Source organism: Muscardinus avellanarius (assembly GCF_963383645.1).
Source record: "Muscardinus avellanarius genome assembly, chromosome: 1".
NCBI classification, from domain to species: Eukaryota; Metazoa; Chordata; class Mammalia; order Rodentia; family Gliridae; genus Muscardinus; species Muscardinus avellanarius.
In genome coordinates, this window is record NC_137786.1 from 232,538,772 (window position 1) to 232,558,024 (window position 19,253).

The window sequence follows — 19,253 nt, forward strand, 5'->3', positions numbered from 1 at the left end:
GTATAGCTCGGAGGTCGAATGCCCCATCCCCAGACCCGGGGGGGAAAAAAAAAAAAAAGATAATTTCCTGTGTTTCCTTCTACATATGGACAATGTTTTATATATTTGTGTTCCCAAAATGTATAGGACTTCTAAAATACCAAAATATAAGGTTATTAAGCTAATGTCATCTAAACAAAATGAAATAGTGATAGGTTTTACAGATTTATATTTATATATGTTTTAAGTACTGGGGATTGAACCCAGGGGCATTCTACCTCCAAGCTATACCTCCAGCCCTATTTTTTCTTTATTTTGAAGCAGGGTCTCACTAAGTTTTGGAGGGCCTCAATACTCAATAAGTAGCTGAGCCTGGCCACAAACCTGCAATCCTCCTGTCTTAGCCTCCTAAGCTTGGGTTTACAAGTTTATGCCTCCACACCCAGCTATATTTATGTTTCTAATTGCATTCTAACCATCTTCTTTATAGAAAGATACAAATGAGATTTGTTTTATCCCAGATAATTCGGTTTTGTGTTTTTCTTATAAAACTGTACAGCTGTTAACAGAAGTACAACACACAGTATCTTGAGATAATAGCTGTCACCTGCAAGACAGCTTAAAAGGATTGGTGAAACTGACCTTTTGGGTATTCAACAACTAAGACTTAGAGAACAATCAGGAAATAAAGAGCTAAAGAAAAACAGCCAGCAATCTAGTAAGACCCTGTTTCAAAATAAAAGAATAAAATAAGGCCCCTGGGTTCCATCCCTAGTAACACACACACACACACACACACACACACACACACACACACACACTCACATACTCACACACAAAGAATGAAAGGAAAAGAAAGAAAAAGGAAAAAAATAAAACAGCCAACATTTTGGCCCTAGATCATAGGACTTTGCTAAAAGCCCTGCGGACTCCAGTGAGGACTCTGACCTTCCAAAGCGGAGAGATTGTGAAGGGCCGCAGATCGGGGGCCACCAGCACATGCTCGGCAAGAACAAGGGTCATCGGCGCAAAACGTCCTCTCTGCTCCAAAGGAAGTCAAATGGTCAGTACGACCAAGACCTGTGTTGGCAGATGGCAAACCGGCAGAGGTGAAGCCTTACCAAGTCCCTGAAAATAACCCTGAGAAGTCTTGACTGACCTTAACAGCAAACATTTTTTTTTATTATTATTTTGGTGGTACTGGGGGGGGGGGGTAGAACCCAGAGGCTTTCTACTTCCAGGCTATACTCCCAGACTTATTTTCTATTTTATTTGGAAACAGGGTCTCACTAAGTTGCTGAGGGCCTCACTAAGTAGCTGAGGCTGGCTTTGAACCTGTGATCCTCCTGTTTCAGCCTCCCAAGCGCAGGGATTACAAGCATGCGCCACCACGCCCGGCTACAGCAAACTTTTTAGAACAATTTGCTTAGCACTGGGCTACCAGCTTGGTTTTGAATACGCAGCAGGACAGTGTAAGCAGAGGTAAGTGTGTTAATCCAGGGGTAACAAAAATGAGCTGTACTAAAGCCATTCATATAAAAGCATCTACTTCTCCCAGGCGTGGTGGCGCACACTTGTAATCCCTGCGCTTGGGAGGCTGAGACAGGAGGATTGCATGGGTTTGAAGCCAGCCTCAGCTACTTAGTGAGGCTCTCAGCAACTTAGTGAGACCCTGTTTCCAAATAAAATATATAAAAGGTCTGGGAGTATAGCCCGGAGGTAGAAAGCCCCTGGGTTCCACCCCCAGTACCACCAAAAAAAAAAAAAAAAAAAAAAATCTACTTCTAAACACACAGAAAAATAAGATGACACCAGTGCCCCAAATCTCCCTCCAGTTAAGTCCTTTTTTGGGGGGAGGTCTGGGGATGGAACCCAGAGGCATTGCACCTCCAAGCTACACCCCAAGCCCCATTTTTTATTCTTTATTTTGAAACAGGATCTCACTGAGTTGCAGAGGGCCTAAATAGCTGAGGCTGTCCGCGAACCGCGATCCTCCGGTCTCAGCCTCCTGAGTGCTGGGATGACAAGCGTGCGCCACCGCGCCCGGCTCGTTTAAGTCCTTAGAAGATGCTATAAAGTTGAACCTGTCATTCTTGAGGTTTTACAGGTCCAGGACCATCAGACACTCCAAAATTGGAGATTCCTATTTCTGTAAGCTCCTGGAGAAGCTAAATCCTGTTCAGAGTCCTACGGAAAAAAAAATTAATCTAAGTTAAAAACGACATGCTTTATAGGTTTCTGTAGTTCATAGGTGTAGCTTTTTCTGGAATATTCACTGCAACAAAGTATCAGGGGAAATAATTATAGATTCAGCTGCCTTTGGTAAAACTAGAAATAAGTAAGTGTAAATTTTACTCCCTACAAAATCCTGAGGGGAATAAATGGAGGATTCCCCCGTCTAGGATACTGATGCAAACAATTCCCAAAGTCCCTGGGAAATAATTTGTGATGCTATTTCTCACATGCTTATGTGTTTTGTTTCAGTGATTGCAAAGCCTTTGAGTACAGACTCCCCAACACGTTCCACTAGTGTTTCTCTTCTGCATAAAACACAAACTTGCCAGGCGTGGAGGGCGACGCAGCTCGCCGCAGCCAGCAGAAGGCACTGGTTCCTGTATTTATTTCATCCAGATTTCAAATCTATTTTTTATGCTGCTTGTCATATAGGGTTGACATGTGTCACAAGACGCTGCTACAAGCTGAAGTGGTGTGGTAACTATCAGAAAAAAATAAAGGAATGATACATGTGTTTCTTTCTTTCATTTTATTTTATTTTTTGTGGTGCTAGGGATGGAACCCAGGGGCTTTCTACCTTCGGGCTATACTCCCAGGCCTATTTTGTATTTTATTTGGAAACAGGATCTCACTAAGTTGCCGAGAGCCTCACTAAGTAGCTGAGGCTGGCTTCGAACCTGTGCGATCCTCCTGTCTCGGCCTCCCCAGCGCTGGGATTACAAGCATGGGCCACCACGCCTGGCTCATGTGTTTCTCTGAAAAACAAAACAAAACATACTTAGCCAGGCATGGCGGCGTAGGTTTGTAATCCCGGTACTTGAGAGGCTGAGACAGAAGGATCATGGGTTTGTGGCCAGCCTCAGCTACTTAGCGAGTTCCACTGCAACTCAGTGAGACCCTGTTTTAAAATAAAGAATAAAAAATAGGGCTGGTACTGCAGTCTCATCCCTGGTACTGCAGTCTCATTGAGTTGCAAAGGGCCTCACTCATGAACCCAAACCCCGCTCCTCCTGTTTCAACCTCCCAAATGCTGGAATTACAAGTACACACCACCATGCCCAGCTCATGCTTGCTTTTTTTTTTAAGGCTTTGTGCCACAAAAAATTTATAAGATGTATATATTATACTTTATACGATGTATATATATTATACTGTGGTCTACCATAAGTGGTTTGGCTTGTAATATATATAATATATAAAATCATTGCATCTTCATGGTCTGTTACAAGTGGTTTGGCTACCTGGCCTCCAATTTATTTATTTACTTATTTATTTTATTGTACTTGGGATTGAACCCAGGGGCATTCTACCTCTGAGCTACACACCCAGACTAATTTTTATTCTTTATTTTGAAACCAGTCTCACTAAGTTTCAGAGGGAGGGCCTCACTAAGTAGCCGAGGCTGGCCGCGAACCCACGACCTTCCTTTCTCATTCTCCCAAGTACTTGCATTACAGATGCACACCACCACGCTGGGCTCCGGCCTCCAGTTTAAATGCTAACAGGTGGATGGCCCAAGGTAATGGGTTAAGGCACAGTGACCCAAACAAAGCGAGAGCCCATAACTTTAGTTGCTGTGAAAGCATCAGCTACAGTTGCTACCAGTTTAACCATAAGAGTTGCCCTAAATGTAGCCTTAGTGGCCAACATAACTACCTCAGTGAGCAGTCAAAATCAGAATGGAAGACAAGTCAGGTAGCTGAAATAACAAGCCGCCACATCTCCTGCATCCCAGACATGGGAACAAATTCATAACATGTCCCCATGTGTTACTACATGGCTGCTGCTCCTTTGAGATCTTTGATCACATTAATCCTCCCTCTCTATTTGGTCTTCACATTCTTTATTTTATTTTATTTTTTGTGGTACTGGGGATGGAACCCAGGAACATTCTACCTCTTACCTACACCCCAACCCTATTTTTTTATTCTTTATTTTGAAACAGGGTCTCACTGCATTGCAGAGGGCCTCACTTAGTAGTTGAGGCTGTCCGCAAACCTGGCTCCTCCTGTCTCAGCCTCCCGAATGCTGTGATTACAAGTGTGCGCCACCACGCCCGGCCAGTCCTCACATTCTTAATCTACTAACCACATTCATCTCTTCTTGTTTAGAGAAAAAAAAGTCAAGCTGCAAATGGCCCTTCAAAGGGAGCCTCACGTCTACCTTCAAATGGCAGACTCCAGTCTACCGGGGCCACCTAAACTGCTCACCTCTGATAGGGTCCTAAACTGCGGCTGCCCCATGATGCCCCCTCACAGCCAGAGGAGCTAAGAACGGTCAGCACCCAATGTCCCGTCCCTAATGGCAGAGTTACCTAACAGGAGGGAGTACTGAGGAGGTAGAAAGAGCCAGAGGGCCACAGTAGAAAAACTTCACTTCCTGAGAGGCAACGTCAGATGCTAACCGGCTTCCAAATCTCCTGAGAGTGATAATGAGATCAAATGTCTCCTGAAAGTGACCAGAGCCTCACAAAACTCGTGATTTCTGCTGATCAGCATCCCAGGAGAGTCCAGGAAACAGCACCTGGAACCCCAACTCATAGAAGGAGACTGAAAGAAGACACGCTGAAAATATGCTGAGAATCCCAGGAGACGCCTCTGGACCCCAGCTGGAAGAGGGGACTCAGATCCCCGAGCCCCACACCAGCCACTCTAGTCAGTGTCTCCAGCTTGGGAACCCCTCCCTTCTGGGAGCTTGCCCCTCCCACAGCTCCAGTTGGCTTTGAAAGAAAGCAGAGAGCCGGGCGTGGTGGCACACGCGCTTGTAATCCCCGGCGCTTGGGAGGCTGAGACAGGAGGATTGCTCAGGTTCAAAGCCAGCCTCAGCTGGCTTAAGAGACCCTATTTCCAAATAAAATATAAAATAGGTCTGGGAGTGTAGCCCGGAGGTAGAAGGCCCCTGGGTTCCATCCCCAGTACCACCAAAAAAAAGAAAGAAAGAAAGAAAGAAAGAAAGAAAGAAAGAAAGAAAGAAAGCGGAGTATAGCTGACAGCACTCAGCCTGGGCAACTCTGGGGAGCGGCCAGAGGCATCCCTGCACACAGGCAGCGGCCTCCGTGGTCACCTGGCATCCCTGCACACAGGCAGCAGCCTCCGTGGTCACCTGGCATCCCTGCACGCAGGCAGCGGCCTCCGTGGTCACCTGGCATCCCTGCACGCAGGCAGCGGCCTCCGTGGTCACCTGCACCTCTCTTCCGACAGACCATGTGGACTTTGCAAGAGAGCAGTTTGCAATTGATGGCGCTTGGTGTGGGCTACTATCAAGTAGCGTCCACAAGGTAGGTGCTGGACACCTGGACCCCCGCTGTCCACAAGGGCACTCTGCCTCTTTCCCCCTCCCCATTCTCTTTACAGTAACTCACCTTTCTGTTTCCATGAGTGTCATTCTTCATACTTTGTAGACAAAATCCCAGAAAGGAAATGTCAGTCTCATCACTACTTGCTGAGGCTGTCCTTGAACTTGTGATCCTCCTGCCTCAGCATCCCAAGTGCTGGGATTACAGATGTGCACCTCCATGTCTCGGGCATGATTTTCTTTTGACATTTTTTGTTTCCTAGTTAGTGGCAGAAAATAGTTCCTATTATGCAAAATCAATCTGGAAATTAGGACTTACATAGTGGCTACAGAAAAATGTTCTATATTAATGTTAAATGTGATGTTCTACTCATGCTTTACTCTCCCCAAATACAGCATGGCAATTAGGGCTTCCTGAACTCCTTTTGACCAGGCAATGAGTACATCAGAGGAGAATGCCTGGTTTGTTTTTTGGGTTTTTTTTTTTGTTTTGTTTTGTTTTTGTGTGTGTGTGTGGGGGGGGTTACTGAGGATTAAACCCAGAGGCATTTTACCTCCAAGCTACACCCCAGCCCAATTTTATGTATTTGGAAGCAGGGTCTTGCTACGTTGCTGACAGCCTCGCTTAATTGCAGAAGCTGGTTTGAGCCTGAGATTCTTCTGTCTCAGCCTCCCAAGCACTGGGATGGCCAGCGTGCACGTCTGGCATCCTGTTACGCGGTGTGCCATGCTGTGCCTTGCCTTTTTCTTTTTTCTTGTGGCACTGGGTATTGAACCCAGGGGCATTCTAACTCCAAGCTACACCTCCAGCCCTATTTTATTTTATTTATTTATTTATTTTTTGTGGTACTGGGGGTGGAACCCAGGGGCTGTTCCACCTCCGGGCTATACTCCCAGACCTATTTTATACTTTATTTGGAAACAGGGTCTCACTAAGTTGCTGAGAGCCTCACTCAGTAGCTGAGGCTGACTTCGAACCTGCGCGATCCTCCTGTCTCGGCCTCCCAAGTGCGGGGATTACAAGAGTGCGCCACCATACCTGGCTCAGCCCTATTTTATTTGGAAACAAGGTCTCACTAGGTCTATGAGAGTTTCACTACTTGCCAAGGCTGTCCTCAAACCTCTGATCCTCCTGTCTCAGCCTCCCTAGTATTAGTATTCCAAGTGCGCACCACCATGCCTGGACCCCCAGCCCTATTTTTTTAATTCATTTTGAGACAGGGTCTCAGACTAAGTAGCTGAGGCTGGCTGCAAACGTGATCTTCCTGTCTCAGCTTCCCAAGTACTAGGATTTAAAGTGTGCGCCACCACGCCCAGCTCTTTTATAACCTTTCCCTTGGCCCAGGAGATAATCAGGGCTCACTTGTGGAATATGATTGTTAACTTTTTTTTTTTTTTTAATGGGGATGGAACCCAGAGGCATTCTAGCTCCGAGCTATACCCTCAGCCCTATTTTTTTTTTTTTTGAGACAAGGTCTAAGTTATGAAGAGCCTCACTATTTGCTGAGACTGTCCTCTAATCTGTGATCCTCCTATCTCAGCCTCCCGAGTACTGTGATTACAATTGCTTGTCACCCCACCCAGCTGCATCTCACTCTTAGGTAGACATTTGACTATTTTGCCACAAACAGAAACTGTAACATTTAAATATATGAATATTTGTTTTTATACTTCTTAAAAATATTTCTAGGAGTACAATGGTAAATTGCTATCAAATAATTTCTCTTGGCAAGTACTGTTGTGAGGATGGGAGAGGGTTCCACTGCCATGAACCTTTTTTTTTTTTTTTTTTTTGTATGTGGTACTGGGGGTGGAACCCAGGGAATTCTACCTCTCTTTATTTTATTTATTTTTTTGGTGGTACTGGGGTTCCTGGAAGCCCTTCTACCTCCGGGCTACACTCCCAGACCTATTTTATATTTTTATTTGGAAATAGGGTCTCTTAAGCCAGCGAGGCGGCTTCGAACCTGCGTGATCCTCCTGTCTCCATCTACCAAGCGCAGGGATTACAAGCGTGTGCCACCACACCCAGCTACCATTCTTTATTTTTATTTATTTTATTTATTTTTTTTGCGGGTCTGGGGATAGAACCCAGGGGCGTTCAACCTCCAAGCTATACCCCCTGCCCTATTTTTTATTCTTTATTTTTTGAAAACGGGTCTCACTGAGTTGCAGAGGGCCTCACTAAGTAGCTAAGGCTGTCCGCGAACCGCGATCCTCCGGTCTCAGCCTCCCAAATGCTGGGATTACAAGCGTGCGCCACCACGCCTGGCGAAAGTCTAGCATTTAACAGCTGATGTCTACATGATGAAACCACCATGAAACTCCGTGAACTACAGGGTTCAGAGCTTCAGACAGCTGAACACGGAGGTGCCCCAGGGTGGCACAGCCTGGAGGGGCTTGCGAGCTCCACGCCCTGCCCTGCGCCTCTCTTCCACCCGGCTGTTCATCTGTAATCCTCTGTAATATCCTTCCAGGGATGATGGCATACACTTGTAATCCCAGTACTTGGGATGCTACGACAGGAGGATCACAAGTTCAAGAACAGCCTCAGAAAATAGTGAGACTCATCAACCTAGTGAGACCCTGTTTCAAAATAAAAATAAAAATAATAGGGCTCAGGATGTAGCTCAGAGGTAGAATGCCCTGGGCTCAATCTGAAGTTACTTACACACACACACACACACACACACACACACATGAATAAATAAAATTTAAAATAAAATATGTAAACCAGGTGTGGCACATGTGATCCCAGTATTAGGAAGCCTGACACAGGAGGATCGCAGGTTCAAGGCCAGCTTTAGTAACCTAGTGAGACTCTTAGCAACCTAGCAAACCCTCTTTCAAAAACAAAAGATACTGGAGATGTAGCTCAGAGGTAGAACATCCCTGGGCTCAATTCCCAGTACCAAAACAAAAATAAATGGGTAAATTTAAGCAAAGTCTTGTCCTGAGCTCTGTGCACTCTCCTAGAAATGGCTAAACCCAAGGGGGAGGTAGTGGAAACTCCAATCTACAGCTTACTGGCCAGAACCAAAGGTTACAACTTGGGACTTGGAATTCGTGCCTGAGGTGTGTGGGGGTGGTCTTGTGAGACGGAGCCTTTGGCCTGCCTGCTCTGCTAGGGAATTAGAGGTCCACTGGTGTCCAGCCCTGGAGATGTGTGGATAAAATAGGTACACAGACGCCAACGGGGATCAGGCCTTACACACTATAAGTGTCTGAAGGGGTGTGTGTGGGGGGTGCCAGGGATTGAACTCAGGGACATGCTACCTCTGAACTTCAGCTCCAGTCCTTTTTTATTTTTTATCTTTATTTATTTATTTATTTATTTATTTATTTATTTATTTATTTTGCAGTACTGGAGATGGAACCCATGGGCGTTCTACCTCTGAGCTACACCCCCAGCCCTACTTTTTAATTAATTAATTAATTTATTTTTTTGCAGTACTGGGGGTGGAACCCAGGGGCATTCTACCTCCGAGCTACACCCCCTGCCCTATTTTTTTTTTATTCCTTATTTTGAAACAGGGTCTCACTATGTAGCTGAGGCTGTGCGCAAACTGTGATCCTCCTGTCTCCACCTCCCAAGTGCTGGGATTACAAGCGTGCGCCACCACGCCCGGCTTCCTGGCCCTTTTTTAAAAATTAATTTTGGCAGGGCATGGTGGCACACGCTTGTAATCCCAGCACTTGGGAGGCAGAGACAGGAGGATCACGCTGGTTCGAAGCCAGCCTTGCTGGCTTAAGAGATCCTGTTTTCAAAAATAAAATAAGTCTGGGAGTGTAGCCCGGAGGTAGGGCTTCCAGGAACCCCAGTACCACCAAAAAAAAAAAAAAAAAGGGGGGGGGGCTGGTAAGTTGGACATGGTGGCGCAAGCTTGTAATCCCTGTGCTTGGGAGGCAGAGACAGGAGGATCGTGCAGATTTGAAGCCAGCCTCGCTGGCTTAAGAGACCCTGTTTCCAAATAAAAATATAAAAATAGGTCTGGGAGTGTAGCCTAGAGGTAGAAGGGTTTCCAGGAACCCCAGTACCACCTAAATAAATAAATAAATAAATAGGGCTGGGAAGCCGAGCATGGTGGCGCACGCTTGTAATCCCAGCGCTTGGGAGGCTGAGACAGGAGGATCTCACAGGTTCAAAGCCAGCCTCAGCTACTGAGTGAGGCTCTCAGCAACTTGGTGAGACCCTGTTTCCAAATAAAATATAAAAAAGGTCTGGGAGTATAGCCTGGAAGTAGAAAGCCTCTGGGTTCCACCTCCAGCAACACACACACACACACACACACACACACACACACACACACACACACGGGCAGGAACCGGGCATGGTGGCTCACTTGTAATTCTAGTACTTTAGAGGCTGAGACAGAAAGATCATGTGTTCGAAGCCAGCCTCAGCTACTGCTGAGTGTGCCTCGGTGAGGCTAGACCCTCTCTGGGAAGCAGAGAGGATGTTCTCTCTCTCCTGCCTTCTGGGCAGATATTCCAGAGACTCGGCCTATCTGAGCAGGAAGGAACTGTGGAGCCCTGCCATCCTGGGGTTTAGACTAGAACTTTCATAGGGCCTATGACCCCACCCTAGTGAACCTACTCCTAACCAGGCTCCAAAAGAAAACAAGCCAGTGAGGGTTGTTGGTGAATGCGGTTTTTATGGCACAGGAGCTACAGGCGCCTTGAGCCGCTCTTCTGAAGCCAGACTGCCCCCCACCTGGCCTCCGGGGACTCCCTCCGCCTCGGAAAGCCCACGGAAATAGTCACCGACCAGAGGCAGCACAGTCCAGTCGTCCGTCCTCAGGGCCACTGGCACGCCGTCCACCTGGGCTGCCGCCAGTCGCAGCAGCAGCATGGAGTCGGGCGGCAGGCAGATGGCTATGTGGTAGCTGGTGGGGGGCTGGGCCACCACCACAAAGGGCTCTAGATGGCGGGACACCAAGGCCTCTAGTCCCTGGGGCCCAAGTGGACACCACACACGACTCTCTGCGCCCTTTGGCAGGCAGGAGTCCCACAGCCCCTCAAAGAAGTCCTGCTCGGCCCCCTCAGGGGGCTGGGGAAAGGGCAGAAAGAGGTCTGCAAAGTTCACGGGCAGGGGCGGCAGGTGGGCGTGGCACGTGAGGCCAGCAGGCGTGGTGTACAGGGCTTGGACATGCAGCCGTGCTGGGGCTGGGCGTCGGGGCTGCAGGGGCAGGAGCAGACGGCGGGCAGGGCGGCCAGGACACAGGCAGGGAACGTGGACAGCCCCCAGGGGTGCATAGAGTTGTCCTTCCACGCGGAAGCGCAGCTCCACGGAGTAGACCGGCTCCAGGGCCTCCGCCTGCAGCTGCAGCACGGGAAGCGGGCCTTTGGCCCTGTAGGGCCCTACGCTCAGCCGCAGCGGGGCCAGGGTCTCCTGCACCATCAGCGCTGCTGCAAAGCCCTGGTTCTCAGCCACCAGCGCAGAGGCCAGTGCAGGAGCAGCAAGTGAGGGACCCAGGGCCACCCCCAACTTGGGTCCTGCCAGGTGGGCCAGGAGAATGTAGTAGAGGCGGGCATGGTCCCGCCCATCAGGGTCCTCCAGCCGCCTGGCCAGTGCCTGCAACAAGTCGGCCAGGCCAGCACCGCCACCCACCCGCAGCAGGGCCCGGCAGACCCGCAGCAGGGCCTGCTGTAGGCCCCAGTGGGTGCAGTGGACGGCCGCAGCCTGTAGAAAACTGAGGGTGGTGCTCTGCGGACCCCCCTCGGCCACCTTTGCCAGCATCTGCAGGTGCCAACGAAGAGCTTCACTGCTGCCAGGCCTGGACACCACCTCCTGCCACAACACCACCCTGAGGGGCTCCCCAAGCTCGGGGCCCACCTGGTCCAAGAGGTCCACAAAGTGGGGAGCCAGGACAGGCCGAGCCCGGTACAGCTGCGCCAGTCCGTGGATCAAGGGTGCCAGCACTGCGGGCTGGCTGGCCAGGCAGCTGGCAACCAGGTACGAGGCCCGGAAGCAGAGCGTGGCCAAGGCCCGGGGGCCACCGTCCAGGGCTGCCCTCTGCTGCAAGCCAGCCAGCAGCTCTTCCAGGTACCGTTGTGGGTTCGGAACCTGGCCTTTTTCCTCTCCCTCGTCTTCCGCACAGAGCAGGCACAGCAGATGCAGGCGGGCCAGGAGGGCCATCGGGTCATGCAGGACACTGGGCATGAGGCCACGGCACAGCGGGGGCCCCAGCAGCATCGGGGCAGCCTCCTCACCTTCAGGGCCCAGTGGCCAATTCTCGGGGAAGCTCAGGAGGCAGTGCAAATAAAAGAGATGGGTGGGCAGGGGCAGGGCTGGGTGCTGGGCGGCCATGGTGAGGCGGTGGAGAAGCAGGGCTTCGTCCTGGGCGGTGAACAGCGCCTCCCCAAAGGCTGCCTTGAGGGCAAGAACCGCGTGCAGCAGCGACAGCTGGGCTGTGCCCAGCAGCCGCACCAGCTGTGGTTTGAAGAGGGTTGGTGGCTGTCCCCGCAGGCCCCGCAGGGCCCAGCCCAACAGCCACAGGAGCTGGGCCTGGGCCACAGGAGTGAGCAGGTAGGAGGCGTCCAGGAGCTGGGCCACCGCAGCCCTCAGCTCCCGGGCCTCCTCAGGGTCGGGCTCTCTCACTGCCAGGCCTCGCTCGCCCTCCTCGGCGGCGGGCCAGCTGGGCGCCTGGGGCCGAAGGTGGGCATCGCCCGCTTCTGCTAGTGTCCAGTCCCAGGGAGCAGCCCCAGGGGAAGAGCCCCTGGCCGTAAGCAGGCCCTGCAGGCCAGCCCCAGACCCGGGCCGCGCCACCAGCGCGTTGCGCAGAGCGAGCGCCAGCAGCAGGCTGAGCGGCTGCACCGGGCCCTCCGGCCCCAGCAGGCTCCGCAGCAGCCCCAGGGCGCCCCCCAGCAGGCCGGGCCGGCCGCTCTCGAGCTCCCGCAGGCACTCACACGCGGTGGCCTGCAGGGGCCGCTGCTCCGAGGCGGGGCCGACGCCGCGGCCCGCGGCCAGGCCGAGCAGCAGCGGCAGCAGCCGGCAGGAGGCGCCCGAGGCGGGGCCCAGCGCGCCCCCCGCCAGCAGCACCGCCGTGGCCGCCAGCAGCAGGGGCCGCCGGAGCGCGGAGGGCCGCGGGGGGAGGAGGGCCAGGGCGTCCAGCAGCGAGGAGGCGGCCGCCTCGGCCGCGGCGGCGTCGGGCCACAGCTGGGCCGGGTACTCCAGGCTCAGGGCCAGCAAGGAGACCTAGGGCGGGAGGGCGGCGGGCGGTGAGGACGGGAGGGCGGGAGGGCGGCGAGCGGTGAGGACGGGAGGACGGGAGGACGGGAGGACGGGAGGACGGGGAGGGCGGGAGGACGGGAGGACGGGAAGGACGGGAGGACGGGGAGGGCGGGAGGACGGGAGGACGGGAGGACGGGAGGACGGGAGGACGGGGAGGGCGGGAGGACGGGAGGACGGGAGGACGGGGAGGGCGGGAGGACGGGGAGGGCGGGAGGACGGGAGGACGGGGAGGGCGGGCGGCGCGGGGCCTACCTTGGCCGGCTCGCTCAGCCTCTCGCTCCGCAGGTCGCTCAGCAGGTCTCGACCCAAGTCCTCCCCTTCGGCGCCCGCCATGAAGGCAGCGGGGCCGGCCCGGAAGGCCGCCAGGCGCTGGGCCCAGGCCTCGCGGCCCGGGGGTGCCATGGCGGGCGAGGGGCGGCGGTAACGGGCGGCCGGCAGGTGCAGACCCGCCGGTTTCGCCGGGCTGAGTAACTGTCCCGCCGCGCCCGCCTCCCTCCGAAACCGCCGCGGGCCGGGCCGGGGCGGGCGAGCGGGGCGGGGAGGGCCGGGCCGGGGAGGGCGGGGAGGGCCGGGCCGGGGCGCCCCCCGCCGGCGCCGGGGCGCAGCACAGGCTGGGGCGGGCGAGGCGGGCGGACCGGCCGGACCGGCCGCAGCGGCCCCGCGTCCCCACGCGGCGGGCGCTGGGCTTGGGGCCGGGGTCGGGGTGGGGCCGGAGCCGCCGACCTTTGCCCGGCGGGGCGAAGCGGGCGGGGCCGGCCCGGAAAAGAGCGGGGCCGGAGAGCAGCGGGCCCGGCTGGGCGGGCGGCGTGGACGGCCCGGCTGGGCCCGGGCTCCCGAGCCGCGCGTCCCCCGCAGAGGCCCGGCCGCCCACCAGCTAACGCCTCCGGCTCTAACGAGCCGCTTTGAAGATGAACCGCCCCCATGGCAGTCCTGCCAGCTCGCCTCCCCGCCCCGCCGCCGCCGCCGCCGCTGCAGGTGGGAGTGGTGGGGTAGCGTGCTGGAGAGCAGGCAGTCTGGGCGCCCAGGGGTTGGGGTGAGGGATGGAGACAGGGTGCCACCCCAGCGACAGGTCCAGCCGGAAGACCTGGTTCCGGCTCCTCTGGGCTCTGGCTCCACAGTTGACTCATAGGCGACAGCCCCAATCTACTTCCCTCTAGGTGCCTCAGTTTCCCCACCTATAAAATGGGGAGTGATGACTCCCGCCCAAGGGGCTGCGGGGTGGAGCTCCTGGTTGATTAAGCCTGAGATGAAAGAGGCCAAGATGAGAGCAGTCTTGGGAGGGAAGGTGGCTTGGGCAGGAGCCCATCTGGTTTCCCTGTCTGAGGCCCAGAGGGCGCTGATAACTGCAGGTCCCAGCCCTCGCCACCCTTGTTACAGTTGAGAGGCTTCCAAGGGCCAGGGAATCTAACGCAGGCTCAGGGGCCCGCCTCTGCCAGCGTCCTCTGCCCACCCCCAGCCCACCTGGGCCTTGGTTCCTTGGGCTGGGGATTTGGAGGAAGGGGCCCCTGCATGTAAGGACCAATCCACATAGACCCACAGAGGCTCCTGGCAGCCCCGAGGCACCAAGGATACCTCGCACAGTGAAGGCACGGGAGACCACAGAGCCCCCGTCATTTACACCAAGGCCCGGAGCCCTCAGAGGTAGAGCTGGACTTAGCCAAGAGCCCCTCACTGCCCGAAGCCACCGTGCACACCTGCTTCCTGTAGCCTCTGGAGCATCCAGGTCCCTGGACCGCCCCGCTCTCACTTGCCAGGCACAGAGCCGAGCTCGGCCCAGCATTAGGCCCACCTGCCCTACCACAAATGGCAGGCAAGGAGTTTCCCATTCAGCACCCTTGCCTCTGTCCTCCTCTTCCTGCTGAGTGTGGCAGCCCAGTTCTGGGGAGCCCAGTTCTTGGAAAAAGCAATGTCAGTTTCCCAAGGGCTCTTGAGCCAAGGTTTTCTCACAATAAAATGGGGTTACAACTAACTCATCTCACTGCACTGGGTGCCAGGGATGTGGGCTGTTTTTTCTTTATTGTAGTACTGGGGATTAAATCCAGGGGCATCCTATTTGAATTACACCCCCAGCCCTTAAAAAAAGTATTTTTTTGTTTCAAAACAGGGTCTTGCTAAATTGCCAAACTGGCATGGAACATGAGATCCCCCGTCTCAGCTCCCCAAGTACGGGGATAACAGGAGTGCACCATCACACCTGGCTACAGGAATACTTTTTAAAAACACAAGTCAAAAAACAAAAACAAAAGCTGGGCGTGGTAATGCACGCTTGTAATCCCTACATTTGGGAAGTTCACGGCCAGCCTCAGGTACTTAGTGAGGCCCTCTGCAACTCAGTGCGACCCGGTTTCAAAATAAAGAATAAAAAATAGGGCAGGGGCTATAGCTCGAAGGTCAAATGCCCCTGGGTTCCATCCCCAGACCTGCAAAATAAAAAAATAAAAAATAGGTCTGGGTACCATGTAGCTCGGAGGTAGAATGCCTCTAGGTTCAATCCTCATACAGAAAAAAAAAAAAAAAAAAAGCCGGGTGTGGTGGCCCACGCTTGTAATCCTAGTACTTGGGAGGTTGACATAGGAGGATCGCAGGTTCTTGGCCAGCCTCAGCTACTTAGTGAGGCCCTGTTTCAAAATAAATAATAAAAGCTGGGCGTGGTAGAGCATGCTTGTAATCTCTGCATTCGGGAGGCTGAGACCAGAAGATTGCAGTTTTTGGCTAGCTTCAGCCACTTAGTGAGGACCTCTGCAACTCAGTGAGACCCTGTTTCAAAAATAAAGAATGAGCTGGGCGTGGTGGCGCACGCTTGTCATCCCAGCATTCGGGAGGCTGAGACTGGAGGATCGAGGTTCGCGGACGGCCTCAGCTACTTAGTGAGGCCCTCTGCAACTCAGTGAGACCTGGTTTCAAAATAATAAAAAATAGGGCAGGGGTGTAGCTCGGAGGTAGTGAGGAGGTAAAAGGAAGTAGGCAGATAGGGAAGAGGTCCCCCCCCCCCGTTTAGTAGAATGCCCCTGGGTTCCATTCCCAGACCCGCAATAAATAAATAAATAAATGCCGAGCGAGCGTGGTGGCGCACGCTTGTAATCCCTGCGCTTGGGAGGAGGAGACAGGAGGATCGCACAGGTTCGAAGCCAGCGCGCTGGCTTAAGAGACCCTGTTTCCAAATATAAAAGTATATATATAAAATAGGTCTGGGAGTGTAGCCCAGAGGTAGAAGGGTTTCCAGGAACCTCAGTACCACCAAAAAAAAAAAAAAAATTTGAGCCGGGCGTGGTGGCGCACACTTGTAATCCCAGCATTCGGGAGGCTGAGACCGGAGGATTGATGTTCTCAGACAGCCTCAGCTACTTAGTGAGGTCCTCTGCAACTCAGTGAGACCCGGTTTCAAAGTAAATAATAAAAAATAGGGCAGAAGGTGTAGCTCGGAGGTCGAATGCCCCTGGGTTCCACCCCCAGATTTGCAAAAAAATAAAAAAAACAAATAATGAAAAATAGCTTGGAGGTCGAATGCCCCTGGGTTCCACCCCCAGAACCCCCCAAAAAAGTGAAATCAGGCGACAAACAGCGGTGACTATGGGCATGGGGATTTAGGAGGGACACTGGAATGACGGCATTGCTTGAGGAGGGGTCGATGGTCACCAGGTTGAGAGAAATGGCCCAGGCAGGAGGAGCCACAGGAGACGTCAACTAAGAAGGCTGCAGAAGGGGGCAGAGGAGGAGTGGCCGCACACACATGGGGAAGCGCTGGGGGTGGTGTGGAGACACACACACACACACACACACACACACACATACACACACCCCGGAAGCGCTGTTCCAGGTGAGGGGGTGTGGTTTCATAGCTGGCTCTAGGGCAGGAGGCTGCTCCAGGGTCCAGGTGCAGTGTGCCAGGGGCTTGGCTCTGGGTGGTAACGGTGGCCTTGGTGGCACCCAACAATCTGGGGGCTGCTGGGACTTGCCGGTGTGTGTGAGGAGGCAGGTGGCTCAGGGCTGGGGGCCTTGGGCCCTTGGAAGCTGACAGTTCAGGTAGCCCCCCCCCATGCCCTGGCACCCCCAGAGGGCCCTGCTCACTGCAGCGGCTCCAGAGGCTCCGGCTGCCCCTTCTGCTCACTGTCCCCAGCCATTTGCCCCATGGCAGCGTCCCCTCCAGCAGGCCCTGGCAGGGATTCCAGACATGGAGGAGCCGGTGTCGCCCACAGCACTTCACAGCTTGCCAGGGCTTTGCAGCCTCCACCGCTGTATTGCCCAGTGAGGCTGGAGAGGCTGCTGCTTGAGTCAACCAGCAGTGCCAGAGGCCAAGCCATCAGCCTCCTTTAAGGCTGAGTCTGTCAGGAGTGCTGGGCGAAAGGAAGTCCAGAGCCTCTCCTGAGGGCCGGGGAAGAGGCAGAACCAGGAGCTCCGCTTCACAGACAGGGAAACTGAGGCCCCGAGAAGGCTGGTGGCTTGGCTCTAGTCCCCAGGGACTAGAAGTGTCCCTTCAGCCCATCCCGCTCCCCGGAGCCTCCAGGCCTCCAAGCCTCCCCATCCTGGCTCCCAGGGAGGCCTCCCCCAGAACGGAAGCTGTGGTTTCAAAGCCTCCCTCCCACCACAGGACTCCTCGGGATGGGAGCTAGGCACTGAATTCAGGCGGCATTTGTTGGGTTCTCACTTGCCTGCCGTGGCCTCTCCTCCACACCCTCATCCACTGTACTGACAAGAAACAGCCTCTCTACACACCAGGAATGGGCCCTCAGGCTCGCTCAGCATCCATATGTCTGCTGGGATGATTGCGGTAGCACCTACTCTAGTCCTCTAGACTCCTACCTTCCCTCTCCCCGACACACTCCTCTCTATTTGTATCAGGTCCTGCAGCTCCCACAACCCACCGCTTCCTACCCCTGGCCCACCTGCCTGGGCCCGCCTCCCTCCTCAGTCAGTCGGTTCCTACACATTTTTTTTTTTTTGGAAGTACCTGGGATGGAACCCAGGGGCATTGTACCTCCAAGCTACACCTCCGGACCTAATTTGTAGTCTTTTTATTTTTTGAAACAGGGTCTCACTGAGTTGTGAAGGGCCTCGCTAAGTAGCTGAGGCTGTCCATGAACCACAATCCTCTGGTCTCAGCCTCCTGAATCCCTGGGATTACAAGCGTGCGCCACCACGCCCGGTACCTGGTGTTGAACCCCTGGAATTCTACCTCTGAACTACACCGCTACCCCTATTTTTATTCTTTATTTTGAAACAAGGTCTCACTAAGTTGTGGAGGGCCTCACTAAGTAGTCCAGGCTGGCCGCGAACCTGCGATTCTCCTGTCTCAGCCTCCTAAGTACTGGAGTGTGCACCACCACACCCCGCTGTTCCTACTTTCCTTCCCCTCACCCCAGCTGCTGGGTACCTAGTGCACAATACAAGGCTCATTCCTTTTTTTTTTTTTTTTTTTTTTTTTTTTTACCCAGAGGCATGCATTCTACCTTTGAGCTACACCCCCAGCCCTATTTTACTTTTTATTTTGAAAATGGTCTCACTAAGTTGCCAATGTTTTCTATAAGTTTCTGTGACTGCCTGCAAACCAGTGGTCCTCCTGTCTCAGCCTCCCAAGTACCAGGATTCAGGCGTGCGTCACCACGCCTGGCCACAAGGCTGATCTTGCTTAGGACCCTTGGTGCCAGGTGTCCCCTGCCATCCATGCTCTTCCCGGCTCTGCAGAGCTGGCTCCCACCTCTCATCTGGGTCTCAGCACCCCCATCGGCTACCGTCACAGCACCTTAGTTAAAGGTTTTTTTTTCTTTTTCTTTTGGTGGTACTGGGAGTGGAACCCAGGGGCTTTCTACCTCCGGGCTATCCTCCCAGACCTATTTTATATTTTATTTGGAAACAGGGTCTCACTAAGTTGCTGAGAGCCTCACTAAGTAGCTGAGGCTGGCTTTGAACCTGCGCGATCCTCCTGTCTCAGCCTCCCAAGCGCAGGAATTACAAGTGTGTGCCACCACGCCCAGCTTAGTTAAAGGTTTTGTAACTCTTTTCTTTCTTTCTTTCTTTCTTTCTTTCTTTCTTTCTTTCTTTCTTTCTTTCTTTCTTTCTTTCTTTCTTTCTTTCTTGTACTAGGAATGGAACCCAGGAGCCTTCTATCTCCAAGCTACACTCCGAGACCTATTTTATTTTATTTTGCAGGTCTGGGGATGGAACCCAGGGGCATTTGACCTCTGAGCTACACCCCCTGGCCTATTTTTTATTCTTTATTTTGAAACCAGGTCTCACTGAGTTGCAGAGCCTCACTAAGTAGCTGAGGCTGTCCACGAACGGCGATCCTCCGGTCTCAGCCTCCCAAGTACTGGGATTATAAACGTGCGCCACCACGCTTGGCTCTGTTTCTGTATTTCTTTGCCTTGCATGGCAAAATCCTGGCACTTGGCATATTGTAGGCACTCAGAAATAGTGGGCCCGCAGGTGGCTCAGTGACTGAGCACTTGCCTAGCCTGCATGAGGCACTGGGTTCAATCCCCAACACCACAGGAACAAAGAAAGAGAAGTATCT

General features: G+C 53.4%; 1 protein-coding gene across 1 annotated transcript; it reads right to left on the bottom strand.

Moving 5' to 3' along the window:
- Positions 1-10,162: 10,162 nt before the first annotated feature.
- On the bottom strand, positions 10,163-13,144 carry AP5B1 (adaptor related protein complex 5 subunit beta 1; the record flags this gene model as incomplete). The annotated part of the gene is made up of 2 exons (XM_080693033.1): positions 10,163-12,706; positions 12,995-13,144. The coding sequence occupies 2 exons, from the start codon at positions 13,142-13,144 to the stop codon at positions 10,163-10,165; spliced, it is 2,694 nt and encodes an 897-aa protein (XP_080549159.1).
- Positions 13,145-19,253: the final 6,109 nt, after the last annotated feature.